The sequence below is a fragment of the Adiantum capillus-veneris genome, chromosome 19, assembly GCF_014529385.1.
Source record: "Adiantum capillus-veneris isolate H3 chromosome 19, ASM1452938v2, whole genome shotgun sequence".
Lineage (NCBI taxonomy): Eukaryota > Viridiplantae > Streptophyta > Polypodiopsida > Polypodiales > Pteridaceae > Adiantum > Adiantum capillus-veneris.
The window spans coordinates 86,952,917-86,971,185 of NC_140949.1; the positions used below are offsets into that span (position 1 = coordinate 86,952,917).

Sequence of the window (18,269 nt, forward strand, 5' to 3'; positions counted from 1 at the left end):
GTAGGCAAATTCCACCAAAGGTAAGTTCTTTTCGCATTGAGTCTTCTGATCCGAGATACAAGACTTCAATAAATCTAAAACCACTGAATTCGCAATCTCAGATTGCCCGTCAGTCTGCAAGTGGAACGATGACGAGAACTGCAACCGCGTGCCAATGTTCTCCCAAATTGCCTTCCAAAACAAACTCATATATCTGGGGTCTCTGTCGGAGACAATCGTCTCAGAAGTGCCATGTAATCGGAAAATCATCGTGATCATTTTATGTAATCGGGAGATCAAAAATGAAATCCATTTCAATACTCTCCCAGCGGGGGGTGGGTATGGGTAAGGGTGTAACAAACCCTATGCCTTATGCCTGTCAAACTTGACCTGCTAGCATACTACGCACAACTCTTCCACGTCCTTTTTGAGTCACGGCCAAAAGAAGTATCTCTCTACCCCTTTCATGGTGGTAGCTATGCCGCGGTGACCCGTAAAAGGTGGACAGTGGCATTCAGTCATAACCTTTTCCCTCAACGGCTGTGTAACGCACAACATAGTCTTTTTCATCAAGTAGCCTTCCCGAAGGGAGTATCCAGCTATTGTCTCCCCATCCCGTATCAGTGTGAAAATATATGCAAAATCTGTATCTGTGGCATACTCATCGACCATATCCTCGAAGCTCCTATGATGTATTGCGGAAATAGCTAGATCCAACGGTTTCCGAGAAAAAGCATCTGTCACGACATTCTTCTGTCCCTGCACATGGACAATCTGAAAGTGGAACTGTGACAAGATGTTCGCCCACCCCATCTGCTTTTCCGAAAGCTGCTTCAGTGACAAGAAGTAGCGCAAACTCCGATGGTCTCTAAAGATAGTAAAATCCGCTCCGAGTAGGTAATGCCGCCAATGAGTAAGAGCATGGATAACCGCCAAAAGCTCTTTCTCATAAATCTGTGTTGTCATCTCCGGCCTAGAGAACAAACGGCTCTTGTAAGCTATGACATGGCCTTCTTGCATCAACACCGCACCCAGACTACGACCACAAGCATCACAATATACTTTGAATGACTTCTGCAAGTCCGGCAAAGTCAAAATAGGTCCCGTAGTCAATTTCTCTTTCAATGTCTGAAAGGCAGTCACGTCTGTGGGTCCCCACGAAAAAGGTACTCCTTTCTGTGTCAAGGTATGCAAAGGGGAAGCAACCTCTGCAAACTTTCGTATGAACCGCCTGTAGTACGAACACAGTCCCAAAAAGCTTCTAACTTCATGGACATTCCTCAAATCGGGCCAATCACAGATAGTCTCTATCTTGGCTGGGTCCATTTGCACTCCTGCTGCTACTGACACAATGTGTCCCAAAAAGTGTATCTCTGGTAGGAACAATTCACTTTTCTTTGCATTAATCACTAACGTGTGATCTCGTAATGCCTAAAAGACTTGAAGCAGATGATCTCTGTGTTCTGCCTCATTCTTGGAGAAAACAATGATGTCGTCAAAGAAAGTGCCAACAAATAGCCTGTACTCTCGAAAAATCCTGTCCATCATCCCGTTAAATGTCGCAGGAGCATTGGTTAAGGCAAAAGGCATCACCAAAAACTCATATAACCCAAAAGTCGTCCGAAAAGCTGTCTTGTAGACATCTCCTGGCGCTATCCTGATCTGATGATATCCACTCTTCAAGTCAATCCTGCTAAAGCACGAGGATTCCTGTAACCTGTCGAGTATATCATCGATCCTACGAATCGGAAATCTGTTCTTGATGGTGATTCTGTTGAGAGCGCTATAATCGATGCACATTCTCCAAGAACCGTCTTTCTTCAAAACCAACAACACTAGAGAGCAATACGGTGAAGTACTAGGCTGGACAAGACCCTGTTCCAAGAGGTCTTTCACTAGGTTCATAATCTTTTCATTCTGTACTCGGCTCACACGGTAAGGTGGCGGACTCGGTGGCGCACTTCCAGGTATCAGATCAATGGTTTGATCTCCAGGCCCTCTGAAAAGCAATCGACATGAGTGTGGAGTAAAATCTTGGCGTTCTTTTGATCATGTCAAAACATATTCAACCTTTATCCATCGTTCAGTTCTCTCCCAAAAGAATGAGTAAGAAACTGAAGTTCATCAAGTACAATCTCTAAGCCCTTCATTTATCAAAGTCGCTTTCTCGGCCCGATAGTCAACCACGGCGTAGTTCTTGTGGTACCAAGGGATCCTGAGTAGAACGTCACTCGCGTGCCTTGAACACCCCTGTCATTGCAAACGAAGTTTGCCAATGCTCAGTGTAATGGCAACATCCCATCCGGGTGCCAGTCGAACTACCTCCGCCTGTGGCGTCAGTCTGTCGGACGTAATTCCAAATCGAGCCGCCAATTCCAAGTGAAAAGAAGTTGGCCTTGGCTCCTTCAAAAGAGCTTCCTAATCCTTCACTTTGCCCCAAAAGCGGCAAAGTTTGTACTTTCATTCATTAGATTCGGTGCAGGTCCCACGCCATGTGGTACCAGTTCTGCTTTTCTATCTGCCTTTTCTGCCACATTCCTCAGCTGCTCTCGAACTCTCAGGCTTGTCGTCATCTTTATCATTCTGTTCTTTCTGTGCCTTTTTAGGGCACTTCGCGGAGATATGTCCATGTTCCCCGCATCCAAAGCACTTCCCCTCTCTGATGAAGCGAGCTCTCTCCTCAGGAGTAAGCTTGGGTCGTGCATCCTTTTTCTCTGGGTTGCTCTTTTTCTTTCTACTTTCATTCCCAGAAGTCTGTTCGGCTCGTTGTGTCATGGCCTTATCTGTGGGGTAGGTCAAACTGCCAGAGTGAATGGCAAAGCCCCGCTTCGCATAACTCATCAACTCCTAAATAGAAGTTGACTTCTATTCCACGCAGTGATCTCGGATCTCTGTAGGTAGACCCAAGGTAAACCGCTCAATCTGTTCTCTGAACGAGATCTTCTTGAATGAAGAGGCGAGTAGAAAAGAGCTCCAGAATCTTTCACAATAAGCATTGATTGTGTCTTTCTTGGTCATCAAAGATGGTTCCAAGCAGCTCGTACATCTCGTTCATATTGTTGCGTCAACCAAGAAGAAATAAAAAGCTTCTTATATTTCAGCCATTTAACTGGCGCAGTCTTGTTTAAAAGAAGCGTGGACCACCAAGTACGAGCATTCCTCTTAAAGTAAGAGACAGCTCTCCGAATCTTGGAGTGCTCTGAATAGCATCCTCCCGCGAAAGGGATGTCAAACTGTTGTATAAAAGACAAAGCCTTCGAAGCATCTGAGTATCCTGAAAAAGAATCAAACTTGATCGAGTGGCCACCTTCCTGAAACTCTCGGACTTTCTTGCTTTTATCTTCGAGAAAGTCATACTGGTTAGCTTTGTAAAAAAAATTCTTCTTGTTCGCATAAAAGTTTCCGTCATCGGAATTTGAGCTGTCTGTAGAGGAGTTCTCAGTAGAACTGTCAGTCTCTGGGCGAGATGTAGCCTTCTTTTGCCTTTTTCTTGCCCTTTTCGAAGCTTTGTTTCTTGCTTTGCTTTTTTTTGCTTTTTCTGTCTTCTTCGCTCGAGTCTGAAGAGCTAGAAGAATTGTCAGAAGAAGAAGAAGAATTGGGTAAGCCTTCAAACTTGACATGCTTCTTCTGTTTCTTTGCCTTGTCGAATGTCGACCGACGACCCAAATATCCCGGAAAGTCAGTGCCTTTCTTTTGCTTTTTACCGTGCTTTTTGTCTTTCTTTTGCACGTCGAAAAGTTGAGCAATCCGTGCATCAACCACGTTCTCCAGTTCCTTCTCTGTATATTTCTTGGAGGCGAAAGGTTTCTTGAGAGCAGGTTTCGGGAGTGCTGTTGTGGTTCTTTGCCACTCCGTGTGTACCTCTTCCAAAGAGGTCTGGTTCATATATTTTGCCATCTTCGGGTCCTTGGCAAAATTGAGCATCATCTTTGTTACATCGACGATCAATTGGCGACGCTCCATCTCTCGCCGCTCTGCCCGAGTAGGCCGAGACGGGCCATACTCTCTGCCGGAATCTTCGTTGTGATCCCTGTCCGCATCTCCACATGCAGAGGGAGTCGACTGATCCTTGCGTGAAGCCATAGGTGCCGCGGAAAAAAAAATTGGGGATCGGATTTCCCGTAGAAGAGAAATTGGTCGTGCTCTGATACCACTATAACAGACTTGGACACTCCAAGTCAAGAATCAATCACGACAGCACCAAATAACCACTTCAAACGATTCACAGATCACAATAGATTTGCACTGGCCCGGCGGAGTTCCGTGCCTAGAGATATTGGCCCCAAAGACTGGCGCCCCTTTCGGTATTTCTTTTTGTATTAATCAATCATCAAAGTACAAGAGAGCAGTTAGGGTTTCACTCTCAGACTCTGCATCCAGATGCTCTGAGAAGTGAAGCCCTCGCCACTTATTTAAAGATACAAGGGATTCCCAAAAGCAAAGCCCCAAAAGCTTTTAAAATAAAAAGCATCGGTTCTCTCTCTCTCTTAGAGAGTCTTTTCTCTTCTTTTTTTTTTAAAGCAAAATTCGCGTCGCTCATCATTTTTATTTTTATTTTTTAAAAATTTATTTTTTTAGCCTCCGCGATTTCCGAAAAATAGGGTTTCAGGCAAAAATTAGGGTTTCTGCTATCCGCCACATCATCACTTTGTGACAGATGCACAGTGCCAATACCCTCAATGGAACATGCATGATTGTTTCGAAGGTATACGTGGCCACGCTTCCTCTGGAGAACGTGGTTGATACACGGATTGCTTTGCTTTTTGACGCGCAAAAGAAAGCCAAAAAGCACGGCAAAAAGTAGAAGAAAAGCACTGACTTTCCAGGTTATTTGCGTCGTCAGTCAACTTTTGACAAGGCAAAGAAACAGAAGAAGCATGTCAAGTTTGAAGGCTTACTCAGTTCTTCTTCTTCTTCTGACAGTTCTTCTAGCTCTTCAGACTCGAGCGAAGAAGACAGAAAAAGCAAAAAGCGAAGCAAGACACAAAGCTTCAGAAAGGGCAAGAAAAAGGCAAAGAAGGCTACATCTCGCTCAGAGACTAATAGTTCTACCGAGGACTTGTCTACAGACAGCTCAGATTTCGATGACAGAAAGTTTTATGCGAACAAGAAGAATTTTTACAAAGCTAACCAGTATGACTTTCTCGAAGATAAAAGCAAGAAAGTCCGAGAGTTTAAGGAAGGTGGCCACTCGATCAAGTTTGATACTTTTTCAGGATACTCAGATGCTTCGAAGGCTTTGTCTTTTATACAACAGTTTGACATTGCTTTCGCGGGAGGACGCTATTCAGAGCACTCCAAGATTCGGAGAGCTGCCTCTTACTTTAAGAGGAATGCTCGTACTTGGTGATCCACGCTTCTTTTAAACAAGACTGTGCCAGTTAAATGGATGAAATATAAGAAGCTTTTTATTTCTTCTTGGTTGACACAAGAATATGAACGAGATATACGAGCTGCTTGGAACCATCTTCGGATGACCAAGAAAGATACAATCAATGCTTATTGTGAAAGAACCTACAGAGATCCGAGATCACTGCTTGGAACAAAAGTCAGCTTCTATTCAGGAGTTGATGAGTCATGCGAAGCGGGGCTTTGCCATTCACTCTGACAGTCTGACCTATCCCACAGATGAGGCCATGACACAACGAACCGAACAGACTTCTGGGAATGAAAGTAGAAAGAAAAAATAGCAACCCAGAGAAAAAGGATGCACCACCCAAGCTTACTCCTGAGGAGAGAGCTCGCTTCATTAGAGAGGGGAAGTGCTTTGGATGCGGGGAACATGGACATATCTCCGCGAAGTGCCCTAAAAAGGCACAGAAAGAACAGAATGATAAAGATGACGACAGGCCTGAGAGTTCGAGAGCAGCTGAGGAATGTGGCAGAAAAGGCAGATAGAATCACCATCAAGGACAGATTTCCGATTCCTAGGATCGATGATATACTCGACAGGTTACAGGGATCCTCGTGCTTTAGCAGGATTGACTTAAAGAGTGGATATCATCAAATCAGGATAGCGCCGAGAGATGTCTACAAGACAGCTTTTCGGACGACTTTTGGGTTATTTGAGTTTTTGGTGATGCCTTTTGGCTTAACCAATGCTCCTACGACATTTAACCGGATGATGGACAGGATTTTTCGAGAGTACAGGCTTTTTGTTGGCACTTTCTTTGACGACATCATTGTTTTCTCCAAGAATGAGGCAGAACACAGAGATCATCTGCTTCAAGTCTTTCAGGCATTACACGATCACACGTTAGTGATTAATGCAAAGAAAAGTGAATTTTTCCTACCAGAGATACACTTTTTGGGACACATTGTGTCAGTAGTAGGATGCAAAGGGACCCGGCCAAGATAGAGACTATCTGTGATTGGCCCGATTTGAGGAATGTCCATGAAGTTAGAAGCTTTTTGGGACTGTGTTCGTACTACAGGCGGTTCATACGAAAGTTTGCAGAGGTTGCTTCCCCTTTGCATACCTTGACACAGAAAGGAGTACCTTTTTCGTCGGGACCCACAGACGTGACTGCCTTTCGGACATTGAAAGAGAAATTGACTACGGGACCTATTTTGACTTTGCCGGACTTGCAGAAGTCATTGGAAGTATATTGTGATGCTTGTGGTCATAGTCTGGGTACGGTGTTGATGCACGAAGGCCATGTCATAGCTTACGAGAGCCGTTTGTTCTCTAGGCCGGAGATGACAACACAGATTTATGAGAAAGAGCTTTTGGCGGTTATCCATGCTCTTACTCAGTGGCGGCATTACCTACTCGGAGCGGATTTTACTGTCTTTAGAGACCATCAGAGTTTGCGCTACTTCTTGTCACTGAAGCAGCTTTCGGAAAAGCAGATGCGGTGGGCGAACATCTTGTCACAGTTCCACTTCCAGATTGTCCATGTGCAGGGACAGAAGAATGTGGTGGCAGATGCTTTGTCTCGGAAACCGTTGGTTCTGGTTGTTTCCGCGATACATCATAGGAGCTTCGAGGATATGGTTGATCAGTATGCCACAGATACAGATTTTGCAGATATTTTCACACGGATACGGGATGGGGAGATAGTAGCTGGATACTCCCTTCGGGAAGGCTACTTGACTATGTTGTGCGTTACACAGCCGTTGAGGGAAAAGGTTATGACTGAATGCCACTGTCCACCTTTTACGGGTCACTTCGGCATTGATACCACCATGAAAGGGGTAGAGAGATACTTCTTTTGGCCGTGACTCAAAAAGGACGTGGAAGAGTTGTCCGCAATATGCCAGAATCAAGTTTGACAGGCATAAGACACAGGGATTGTTACACCCTTATCTCTCGATTACACAGAATGATCACGATGATTTTCCGATTACATGGCACGTCTGAGACGATTGTCTCCGACAGAGACCCCAGATTTATGAGTTTGTTTTGGAAGGCAATTTGGGAGAACATTGGCACGCGGTTGCAGTTCTCGTCATCGTTCTACTTGCAGACTGACAGGCAATCTGAGATTGCGAATTCAATGGTTTTAGATTTGTTGAAGTCTTGTATCTCGGATCAGAAGACTCAATGCGAAAAGAACTTACCTTTGGTGGAATTTGCCTACAATAACACGATACACTCTTCGACAAGGAAGACGCCATGTGAGATTGTTGAAAGTGCTGCGAAGGTTCGTTCATTCCTCAGCACGAAAGATTAGATATTTGAAGCGGATCTCAAAGGCAGTTCCAGTTGGGTGGCTCACGCCTCTCGAGCCAGTAGCACCCAAGTGGATGGGCCTTCACAGGACTGGGGGTTCTCATCTCACTCAGGGCCTGCTCAGAGACTGTTCCATCCCTTTTCTTCGAGCTTCAGGGTGGGGGACGCTTACAGCGAGTTGCGGTAGAGGCCCCGCAGGTGGCAGAGTGTTGTTTCAAAAAATCAGAGTAGTGGGCATCTGTGGGAGGACTTGTGTCATCGATCCTGACCTAGTAGCTCTTGAGACTCGACACTAGGAGCTGTGGGCTTGGGAGTGTTGTCCACTGGCACGAGTACATTGGGATCCTGGTAAGTGGCTCTGGAGGGACCCCTTCTCTTCTGCAAACCACCCAGGTGTCCCGTTCTTTCAGTACACTGTTCGACTGGGACGTCATATACTAGCAGCACAGAGAGAGGCCCGCCCCGCTGCAACACCCCATTGGCAGGAGGAGGGTCTCACAGCTGAGTTCTTGGCAGCCTTCTGGGAGAGGTTGTGGGACTCCAGACAGCCGAGGCGAGTCACCTTGTTTCAGTGGGACTGGTCGCACACATAGCTACAGCAATTGGGAGCTGGCTAGTACATAGTGGTCTCTCAGCCGCATGTGCAGCACCCCATTGTGGTCGCACACAGAGCTACAACAGTTGGGAGCTGGCTAGTGCATAGTGGTCTCTCACCCGCTGCAGCACCCCATTGGCAGGAGGAGGGTCTCACAGTTGAGTTCTTGGCACCCTTCTGAGAGAGGTTGTGGGACTCCAGACAGCCGAGGCGAGTCACCTTGTTTCAGTGGCTGGTCGCACACAGAGCTACAGCAGTTGGGAGCTGGCTAGTGCATAGTGGTCTCTCAGTCGCATGTGCAGCTTATGACCATCTTGTGGAGAGTCAGCATCACTGTCTTTGGGACTGTCCTTCGGCCCAGCACGTGTGGCTTCGAGTTCTTCGGCTGATGCATGCTCTCTCCACGGCTCGACTGTACACTTGGGGAGCAGCGGCTTGGTCAACCCTCACGGGACTGTCCTTCGGCCCAGCACGTGTGGCTTCGAGTTCTTCGGCTGATGCATGCTCTCTCCACGGCTCGACAGTACACTTGGGGAGCAGCGGCTTGGTCAACCCTCACGGGCCCGGCACTTCAGTTTGAGCTATCTTCCACCAGCAGGATGATAGTGATGCAGGAGGGGCGACCTACACTCCAGCCTGCTACAGAGCTTACTCCACAGGAGTGGTGCAGTGAGAGAGAGGAGTGTTGGGAGCTCCTCAGTGGCCTAACACTCTGGTTCGTCTGGCGGGCCCCTTGCTTCCGCATCTTTGAGGCTCTCCCTGTGCCACCAACAGAGACTGTTCGTGATTTTTAGCTAGAGCTGATCCACACTCTCAGAGGACAGCTCGAGGGACTACAGGGCAGCTCCGACCGCATGTGGGAGCGCAAAGAGGCTTTTCTACACCATGGTCCAAGGTGTACTCCGATGGCACTACCGACGACCTGTGTGGATTTTCCCTCCCCCCATTTCTTGATTTAGCCCCATTGTACATATGCTGGTTTTTTCATTGGGAGAGTCTCCCACCATGGTTGTTGTAGCCCTCTCTTGAAGAGGTGGTTGTAGCCCTATGGGCAGTTTCAGTAACTAATAGAAGGATCTTTTTCTCAAAAAAAAAAAAAAAAAGTTGTTTTGGCGGCGGGCGGCTGGGGGGGGGGGGGGGGGGGGGGGGGGGGGGGGGGGGGGGTGGGGTGTGGGGGACTATTTTGAAAGAGGCTGCTTTCAAAAGAAAGGGCATCGAGTATTGGGCTGCGCTCTTTTAACTATGGGCGGCCAGACACCTTACAACTTTGAAAATCGTGCACAACTCAATAAAAAACTCATATGTTACCTTTATGCTCGCATACACACTTCTCAGGCGTCCCCAGACGCAATCTCATGCACAGATGCAATGTTGACATAGACCTTTCGAGGAAAAACATCTGCTTTCATGAAAAGCAACTCGCTGTTTTCAAAAGCAACCGCATTTCCTCAACTACTGATAACCCATCTTCATTCATGTGCTTGCCTCTTGCACACGACTCTTACTCAATCCAGAATCTTAGACCATAAATCATTCTCATACCAATGCTCCCGTTACCCACCTTGTGACGTACCAGAATTGTCAAAATTTGGTCACGTCCTTACCAAACTTATGGAACAAATCTTTCATGGTGCTCTAAGTCACCCATCCCATGTCACATCACATATGTTGGTTCTGAATGGTAGAATAAACCTTCCCTATTATGTCACCCATCCAATGTGATTGTATTAGAAGTACTCGTTTGAGGTGGCCCAACAGATATTTCCTTTCACAGTGCTCTAGGCATTCCCCTAGAGTGACACACTAGAATACCTCTTCCAAGATGGTCCTAGGGATATTCTGTCTTCGATGTCATCCTTTGATTGAGCAGCCGAAATATACCCTCTCTCTTATGGATCCAGCTGTTCATTTTGAAGGTAAAGTTGTTAAGCTATAGCTAATTTAGCAACAATCTCAAACAGGCACCCAAAGCTTGGTATCAAAAGATCAATAGCTATCTCATTTATATGGGTATTGAGCGTTCTCATGCCAATGATAACCTTCATGTGCCTCTCAAAGATGGTGATAATTGTATCATCATCTTGTACGTGGATGAGATCATTGTCTCAGGTTCAGAGGAGGATCTTGTTGGTTGGATGAAAACTCAACACATATCCTCCTGTGCTATGACAGATCTACATTATAAATAGTTTGGAAGAAGTGCATTTCTCTGTGATGCTAGTTTATCTATATTTCTAGATTATACAGCCAACACTGTTGCACCACATGCAAGACGTCACCACCCAAAGGAAAACATGTCGCAACAAACATGCTCGCAAGCTTGCCATTTAGGTTTTCAACATAGCTCATTATACAGCATATAGAACACCTTTCAAATAATGACCTTATGCAGAAAGCTGCAAACTAAACACCTGCCTGTGATGACGGAAAAATATAAAGTCTCTCTGATTATGGAAAGTGACCACACGCCTGCCACGAAAATTTGGCTGCTGTGGGAAAAGGGAGGCCATCATTCTGTTTATAAATTCAACACACCGCCTGCTTAGACACAGATCGCAAATCACAGCATGGGGCATCAATAAAGGCACCATGGAGAAGTTTCAAAAGACGTGTAAAACCTGCCAACCCTATGCCCTATCCTTGTTGTAAAATTATTCAAGATAAGCTCGGGTAAATGACTTGTCGGTTTTCCATGCCCCTGTTTCATGGCAGATAACATGATTAGCATCAAAAAAATTGGCAGTCAGATGAGAGCAGAAAGCGCCAGGAATCAAAATTGATAACCTTTATTTTCTTGCTGAGAACCAAACTGGAAAGCTTAAAATGTGCAGTTGGTCCCTCAGGTAGACATATTATTAGCATTCCATCTGGCAAGGGTCACACCAATGAACTTTAAAAGATAAACTGTATTTTAGTTTCTTTAATTAAATACATACTAGGGTCCTTGCGGTTATCATGAACAATGATGATAGCAGTGAAGTTCCGATTCTTTGCGTACTTGACAATCTGCCAAGGAATAAAGCAACGATCCAGTCTTAAAAGCTGTACAGATACACATAGAAATGCACAAGATAGAACCATGACAGTAGAGAAGCAACCACCTGCTTTATCTCATATGAGCCCCTTTTATAGTAATGAGCATTTGGAAGAACTTTAAGAAGTTCAGCGATAAACTTGATTGTGATCTGCAAAATGCCATAAAGAACCAATTGTTTTCACCGTAATCTTGTGACTGAGCTTGAAGAGTGCTGCAAGACTCCGATTAAGTCATACCGTTGAGCACCATCTTGAAGAAGTGATTAACAACTGCGGAGTAATTTCATGATTGAAGTGAGCACTGAACTCATCTGTTGCATCCTCAGCATGTAACTGCCATGGAAATCCTTACATTCAGATGTGCCAAAGGTGTTGCTTGTTTCATTTTAAGGATAAAATGACAATACATGTGTATACCTCCCCATCATCAGGTTGGGCAATCGTCTCATCTGCCTCTCGGGTGTTCTCGATGGTTCGTGGAGCCTTTCTGGGTGGTGGCTGCAAAGCAAAAATCAAAAGATGAATCGTAAAGATTTTTCACATCCAAATATGCAGTAATAATTACCATTGGCCACTACATTCCAGTTTAAACAGAGCTCATTGTATGTTAGGTCAACAATGTAAACTATTTGAACTGGCAATTTCATGTTGCTAACGTTGTTCCTTATGATCTCACTTAACAACAATACTTCTAAGCTATATTTTATGATTAGGAACTCCCTTCATCATCCTGACTGACTACTCCTAGAAGCTCGTATCTAGACTTCCAAATAATCCACAAGTTAACACTGCATATCATGACAAAAAAAATGCTACATATGTGGGGATCAAAAGTCATGGACCGTGGAAGGCAACATATCTAGCTGTCAGAGATTACATCATCTCCTCAGTTTCCCCCCTAGATCTAGGGAGAGAGGACTTCTTTGTGGCTGTGCCCAGCCTTGTGAGGTCCTCTGGTGTCTAGAGGTCTTGAGAATTGTCCCTTGATTGTCCAGTCTGCTAAGTGTTTGTGCCACTTACAAAGGGCACCCTATTTTTCAGTCTGGCTGCAGCCCTATATAGAAGAGAGAGGGAGCGCCCATTCTGGCAGATTGATGAGGCCTGGCAGAGCCTTGTTCAGAGATTTCCCTCAGAGGGCTTGTCCTCTCTCTCTCTCTCTCTCTCTCTCTCTCTCTCTCTCTCTCTCTCTCTCTTCAAAGCAGACACGGGACGGCCGCAAGAGCCACTCCCACAACAGAGCTCCCCCTCGTCTCACACCAGAGGCACACTGATTGACCGAGCGATTGAACTAGGGAAATCCACGCGCCCACGACTGCGAAGAACTACACAGCATCGACGGGTTCTACGACAGAAAATTCGGAGCACGCTGGCCAGGCATGCACGACGCCCGGTCAGACTACTAACCATGGAGGAAATTGATGAGATTCGCCAACAGCAGATGCTAGATCTCTTGTGATTCAGCCATCCCAACAAGCCACCCAAATTTTCCCGCTTAGTTTTATGCTTGGCTCACATCAACCAGCTTAGGCCCCCATCGTAGATATCTTTGTTTTGTAATGTTGTTAGGTTATTTTGTTACTCTGACTTTGTATAGGATCCACCACTTTGTAACTTTCGGGTCTCATAGGTCATTATGGCCTTTTGAAGACGTTAATATAACATTTCATTTCATTTCTCTCACCGGTTCACTCCACTATTGGGGTGAAGCAGGGCTGCCCGCTCTCTCCCACTCTTTTCGGTATGTATGTGGATGAGATTTCTGACTACATTGACAGCGATGGGGATAAAGGTGCTCAGTTGGCACGGACATGGATTCCAGTTTTGTTATATGCTGATGACATAGTGTTGATCTCCGAATCCCCGGAGGGAATGCAATGTCAATTGGATGCTCTGCATACGTTTGCCCACGAAAGTGGTTTGTCTGTCAACCTGGGTAAAACCAAGGTTATGGTGTTTAATACCACCCCACAGTGGATCAGGAGGTCAGCACCCACACTCACATACGGCCAGGAGACTGTGGAGTACACAGACGCTTACACTTACCTTGGAGTGGTTTTTAGCGGACCTACATTCTCACTCAGAAGAGCAGCAGAAACCAGACTTACTAGAGCCCACGCAGCATTGGGTAGATTGGAGAGGATGTGTTCGCAGGTTCAGTTTCAGGAGCCCCGGACGAAGCTCTGGCTCTTTGACACCTTGGTGGCTTCAGCATTGCTCTATGGAACCGAGATATTGGGACCTTCATTGGATCACCACGAGAGGACGGGTCGCTCAGACGGATGGGGGAACATGGAGAAACCTCTCGTCTCTATGATCTCGCGGCTCATTAGAGCCAAGGCATCAATACCACGGGCCATTATCCGAGCAGAGCTAGCGGCCCCCCCACTTGTGGTGGAGGCGCTCACCAGATCAGTCTCCTTCATAAACCGCACATGGGCACTTCCTCAAGATAGATATGCTCGCATAGCACTTGAAGCCTCTCGACAGTTAGCCATACAAGGAGATACAACATGCTGGTATGGGGAGATGACATCATGGTTTCAGGCACATGGGTTCAGCATAGACCGGCTGCCACCATTCCATTACTCATTGGATGCACCATCTCTCACCCTTACACGGTCAGAGATCACCAAGCTCATACGCCAAGACCTGACCCAGCTAGACACCAGAAGGACATGGATACAACCAGCACAGGAATTGGGCACGATGATGGCTTTTTACAAAGACCACCTTCTCCAGCTTACAGAAGATGGTTTTGTGGCGAGACCCAGATACATGGATACCCACTTGTCTCATGGGATACGATGTGCTATTGGCCAATTACGCACATCTTCTCACCAGTTGCAGATTGAGACGGGGAGATACAGCGGAGGACCAGCAAAGGACAGGACATGCCCCTTGTGTAACATGGAACCTGAGACAGAGCTACACCATACATGTCGCTGCCCCGTCTACTACGAGATACGAGGCCGCTTCCATTGCTTGTTCAGAGAAGGTTTTGGACCACTCTCAAGAGTCATGGGATACGAAGATCAGAGATGTTTGGGTTTGTTCTTGCTCGAGCTGCGCAGACACAGAGATAGCCTGATGAATGGCGAGGCTAGCCAGTCTCAAAGACGGATCACAGACTTCTTCAGAGCAGACACGAGACAGCCGCAGGAGCCACTCCCACAGCAGAGCTCCCCCTCGTCTCATACCAGAGGCACACTGATTGACCGAGAGATTGAACTGGGGAAATCCAGGCGCCCGCGACTGCGAAGAACTACACAGCATCGACGGAGGCTACGACAGAAAATTCGGAGCACGCTGGCCAGACATGCACGACGCCCGGTCAGACTACTAACCAGGGAGGAAATTGATGAGATTCGCCAACGACCGATGCTAGATCTCTTGTGATTCAGCTATCCCAACAAGCCACCCATTTTTTGCTTGGTCTTTTGCTTGGTTCACATCGATCAACTTCGGACCCCATAGTATATATCTTTGTTTTGTATTGTTGTTAGGTTATTTTGTTACTCTGACTTTGTATCAGATCCACCACTTTGTAACTTTCGGGTCTCATAGGTCATTATGGCCTTTTGAAGACGTTAATATAACATTTCATTTCTCTCTCTCTCTCTCTCTCTCTCTCTCTCTCTCTCTCTCTCTCTCTCTCTCTCTCTCTCTCTCTCTCTCTCTCTCTCTCTCTCTCTCTCTCTCTCTCTCTCGTGTAACATGCAGCTCACCCCTCCCTTTCTCCCCCTTCGCGCGTAATCTGCAGCCCACCCCTCGCATAACCTGCAGCGCACCCCCCTGTTTTCGCGTTTTTCGCGTGCGTAACCTGTAGCTCTTTCCCCACAGTACGCAACCCGCGGCGTGCCCCCCCCACCGCCCAGCTTTTCCAGCATCCCCCCCTGGCAGGTGCAGGTTTTTTCCCAAACGAGTTTATTTCCAAACGAGTTTCAAAAGGCTTTCTCAGCCCTGCAGAAAAACAATAATTGCAAGTAAAATTCAGAAATTTACAGTACAGAATTTGCAGAACTTACAGAAATTGCAGAGGTGGCAGTTGCAGAGAGCGGGAATTTGTTTTGATTTGCAAAAATTGCAGGAAAGGCAAAATGTATGCCATGTATGCGTAAAGTGGGGAAAACATGTATGCATAGTGTGGTGCGTGTAGTGCGGTCTCCTACTACCATCGCAAAATTCCCTCGTTTTTTGCGGCGACCAAGTATGAGGAAACAGAATGATAAGCTCGACCCTTTAGAGAATGCAATTCAAAAGTGCAAAGAAGAAATGACCGAAACAATTAACAAGATCAACCGCAACTTATTGGGCACAATAAAAATGCTCGACGAACGCGTGTTGGCCCAAGAAAGCAAGATAGCGACACTGGGAGATCATGTGATGGCCCAAGACGAAGAGATTGCATCACTCAAGAGGGAGCTCACAGAGGTACAATCACGAAATACACTTGAAGAGGGAGAATTGCAACCTTCAGTAATAGAAGAGCTCAACACGATCAAAAAGCAAGTGCGAGCCATCAAAGAGGGGGAAGAGCAGCACAAAGAAATGACGACCTCTTGGGTGGACGTTATTACAAAGACTCAACACAAGGCAGATGAGGTTGAGAAATGGATTGAGGTTGCCAAGAAAGGGAAAAGCAAGGAAACAACTACGTCCACATCCACCATAATTAACCTGACACTAGAAGAGGAGCAAAGAAGGCGTGCGCGCTCTCTACATGTGAGGATTTGCGGCCTTAAAGACAAAGATAATGTTGACAAAGAGGTAAAAGAACTCATGGCTTTGACGGGGGTTCATGAACCGATACATTCAAGACCTTGGAGAGTGGGCAACAAGAAAAATGGGACAAGGGAGAAACCTCAAAAGAAAGGCCACTCATCCGTCGTTTTCCCTCCATGGAAGCGAAGGAGGACTTTTTGAAGAAGAGACCAACTCTTAAGAAAACGGGCATCTTTCTCGGGGATGACCTTACCCTCCCACAGATAGCTCATATGCAAGAGGTAATGCCAGAGATTAGAGCGGCAAGGGAAAAAGGTAAGATTGCTTTTTACCGAGATGGAAGAGTGGTGATATTGGAGCCACGCTCCACATGACGGTGTGAGACCAATGGGACCACACTCAAAGTTGCTACCTGGAATTGTATGGATTTATGCGTCTTGATATGGGTGCTTTTGAGGAAAGTTTTAGTGGGAGAGATATCATCTCCCACTCTGAGACACATCAGGCCCCTCGGCAGTCTATGCCTCACATTAGTGGATACATATGGGAGACCGCATGTAGACAGGAGACACGATCGGAGCACAGAGGGCGGGGCTCAGGATGAGTGGCAGTGTTATTCAGGGAGGAGTTCCAACCATTGATACATATAGCTCGCAGGGATGAGCAAGCTAGGTACATGTGGGTGAGATTGAGAGCAGAGACAAGCAAATATCTTTACATTGCTATTTGCTACTTTCCCCCGAGTACGTCAATGTATGCACCACCCAGAGGACATTCCCCCTTTTCTATTTTGGATGATGACATCTGGGAGTTCTCTAGAGATGGTGACATCATCATTCTAGGGGACTTCAATGCTAGGACTGCCCATCATCAGACAGTTTTTTATGATACTTCAGAGGAGATGCTGAGAGAGCTGGATGTTGTGGAGATGGGCCTATCCAGACTATCACAGGATGGGGAGCACACTGAGTATGGACGACACTTGATAGACATGGGAATTGCACATGGATCGGTCATCTTGAATGGCCTACAGATATTTCCCACTGCGGGGGGCTTTTACATGCTTTTCCACACAGACATGGAGCTAGCACACTGGATTATGTCATGGCACAGCCGAGTCTCATCTCTAGTATCCAAGACCTCATGGTTGGACCCAGTCCTATTGGTGTGGCAAGTGGACCATGCTCTTGTGTCGCTGACCATCTCTTTCCAGTCTAGTGTAGCACACAGGCCACATGCAATAGCCCCTACTCGCTACACCTTCACGCGGGAGACAGACTCTGTATACATAGATGGGATCTGCAGACGCTTGTGTACAGAAGAGCCAGGGCGACCTTTGGAGGAGCTTACTACTATACTGACACAGACGTTACATGATGCAGCAACATAGGCATACCCACACACACAGTCTGAGCAGAGACGCTGTTCTGGGAGCATACCCCAGAACAGCTGGTATGATTAGGAATGCCGCGAGACCAGAGCTATACTTCACAGAGGGAGGTGCTTTTGGGGGACATCACTCACAGACAGTCACAGATTGACTTCCGATGCCTAGTGTGGCCACCCCCCCCCCCCCCCCCCCCCCCCCCCCCCCCCCCCCCCCCCCCCCCCGCACCATTACCTCTACAGAGGCTTGGGGCCAATACGCGTCATCTCTGTACACAGTTCTTGGACAGCCGCCCCTTCCCAACCCCCCCGATCCATGCCCCCACACGTGCTTTTTTCACCGTTGAGATGGTGAGGAAGGCCATTGACAGGATGAGGACTGGGAGAGCATATGATCATGATAGCTTAGTGGCTGAGCACTTCATGCATGCCAGAGATCTACTAGCAGAGCTCCTAGCAATTATGTTTAACCGTGCCATGTGTGAGGGCTAGCTAATACTTGGAGCCTATCTACTATTGTACCTATCTTCAAGTCAAGAGACACTATGGAGCCTGGGAATTACTGCACTATTATGATCGGACACACATTGGCACGATTGTACGCATCCATTCTTGAGCAATAGCTGAGTAGATGGGCAGAGAGGAAGGGGATATGCGCAGCCGGGCAGGCAGGATTCAGGAGAGGTTTTTCTACTCTTGACCGTATCTTGACACTCAGAGCCATCATTGAGGAGGGCAGATCACATGGGAGACGGATCTATTGTAGCTCTGTGGACTTCCGCAAAGAATTTGACACAGTACCCATAGCTAGATTGATGCGCAAATTACATGAGATAGGAGTACCCACAGAGCTCATTTGGGGGGTCATGGCACTAT

The 18,269-nt window shown here is 46.7% G+C and overlaps 1 protein-coding gene across 1 annotated transcript in view; it reads right to left on the reverse strand.

The window, feature by feature from the left end:
• The window catches only part of MEE49 (Ribosomal RNA processing Brix domain protein), a 96,651-nt gene that overhangs the window by 56,437 nt on the left and 21,945 nt on the right, over positions 1-18,269 (reverse strand). The window contains exons 2-8 of the mRNA XM_086490883.1: positions 11,703-11,783; positions 11,523-11,618; positions 11,351-11,434; positions 11,186-11,255; positions 11,034-11,116; positions 10,868-10,947; positions 10,665-10,763 (exon numbers count right to left, since the gene is read on the reverse strand). Of these exons, the coding sequence (XP_086347009.1) occupies positions 10,665-10,763; positions 10,868-10,947; positions 11,034-11,116; positions 11,186-11,255; positions 11,351-11,434; positions 11,523-11,618; positions 11,703-11,783 (593 nt within the window). The remainder of the gene's footprint in view (positions 1-10,664; positions 10,764-10,867; positions 10,948-11,033; positions 11,117-11,185; positions 11,256-11,350; positions 11,435-11,522; positions 11,619-11,702; positions 11,784-18,269) is intronic.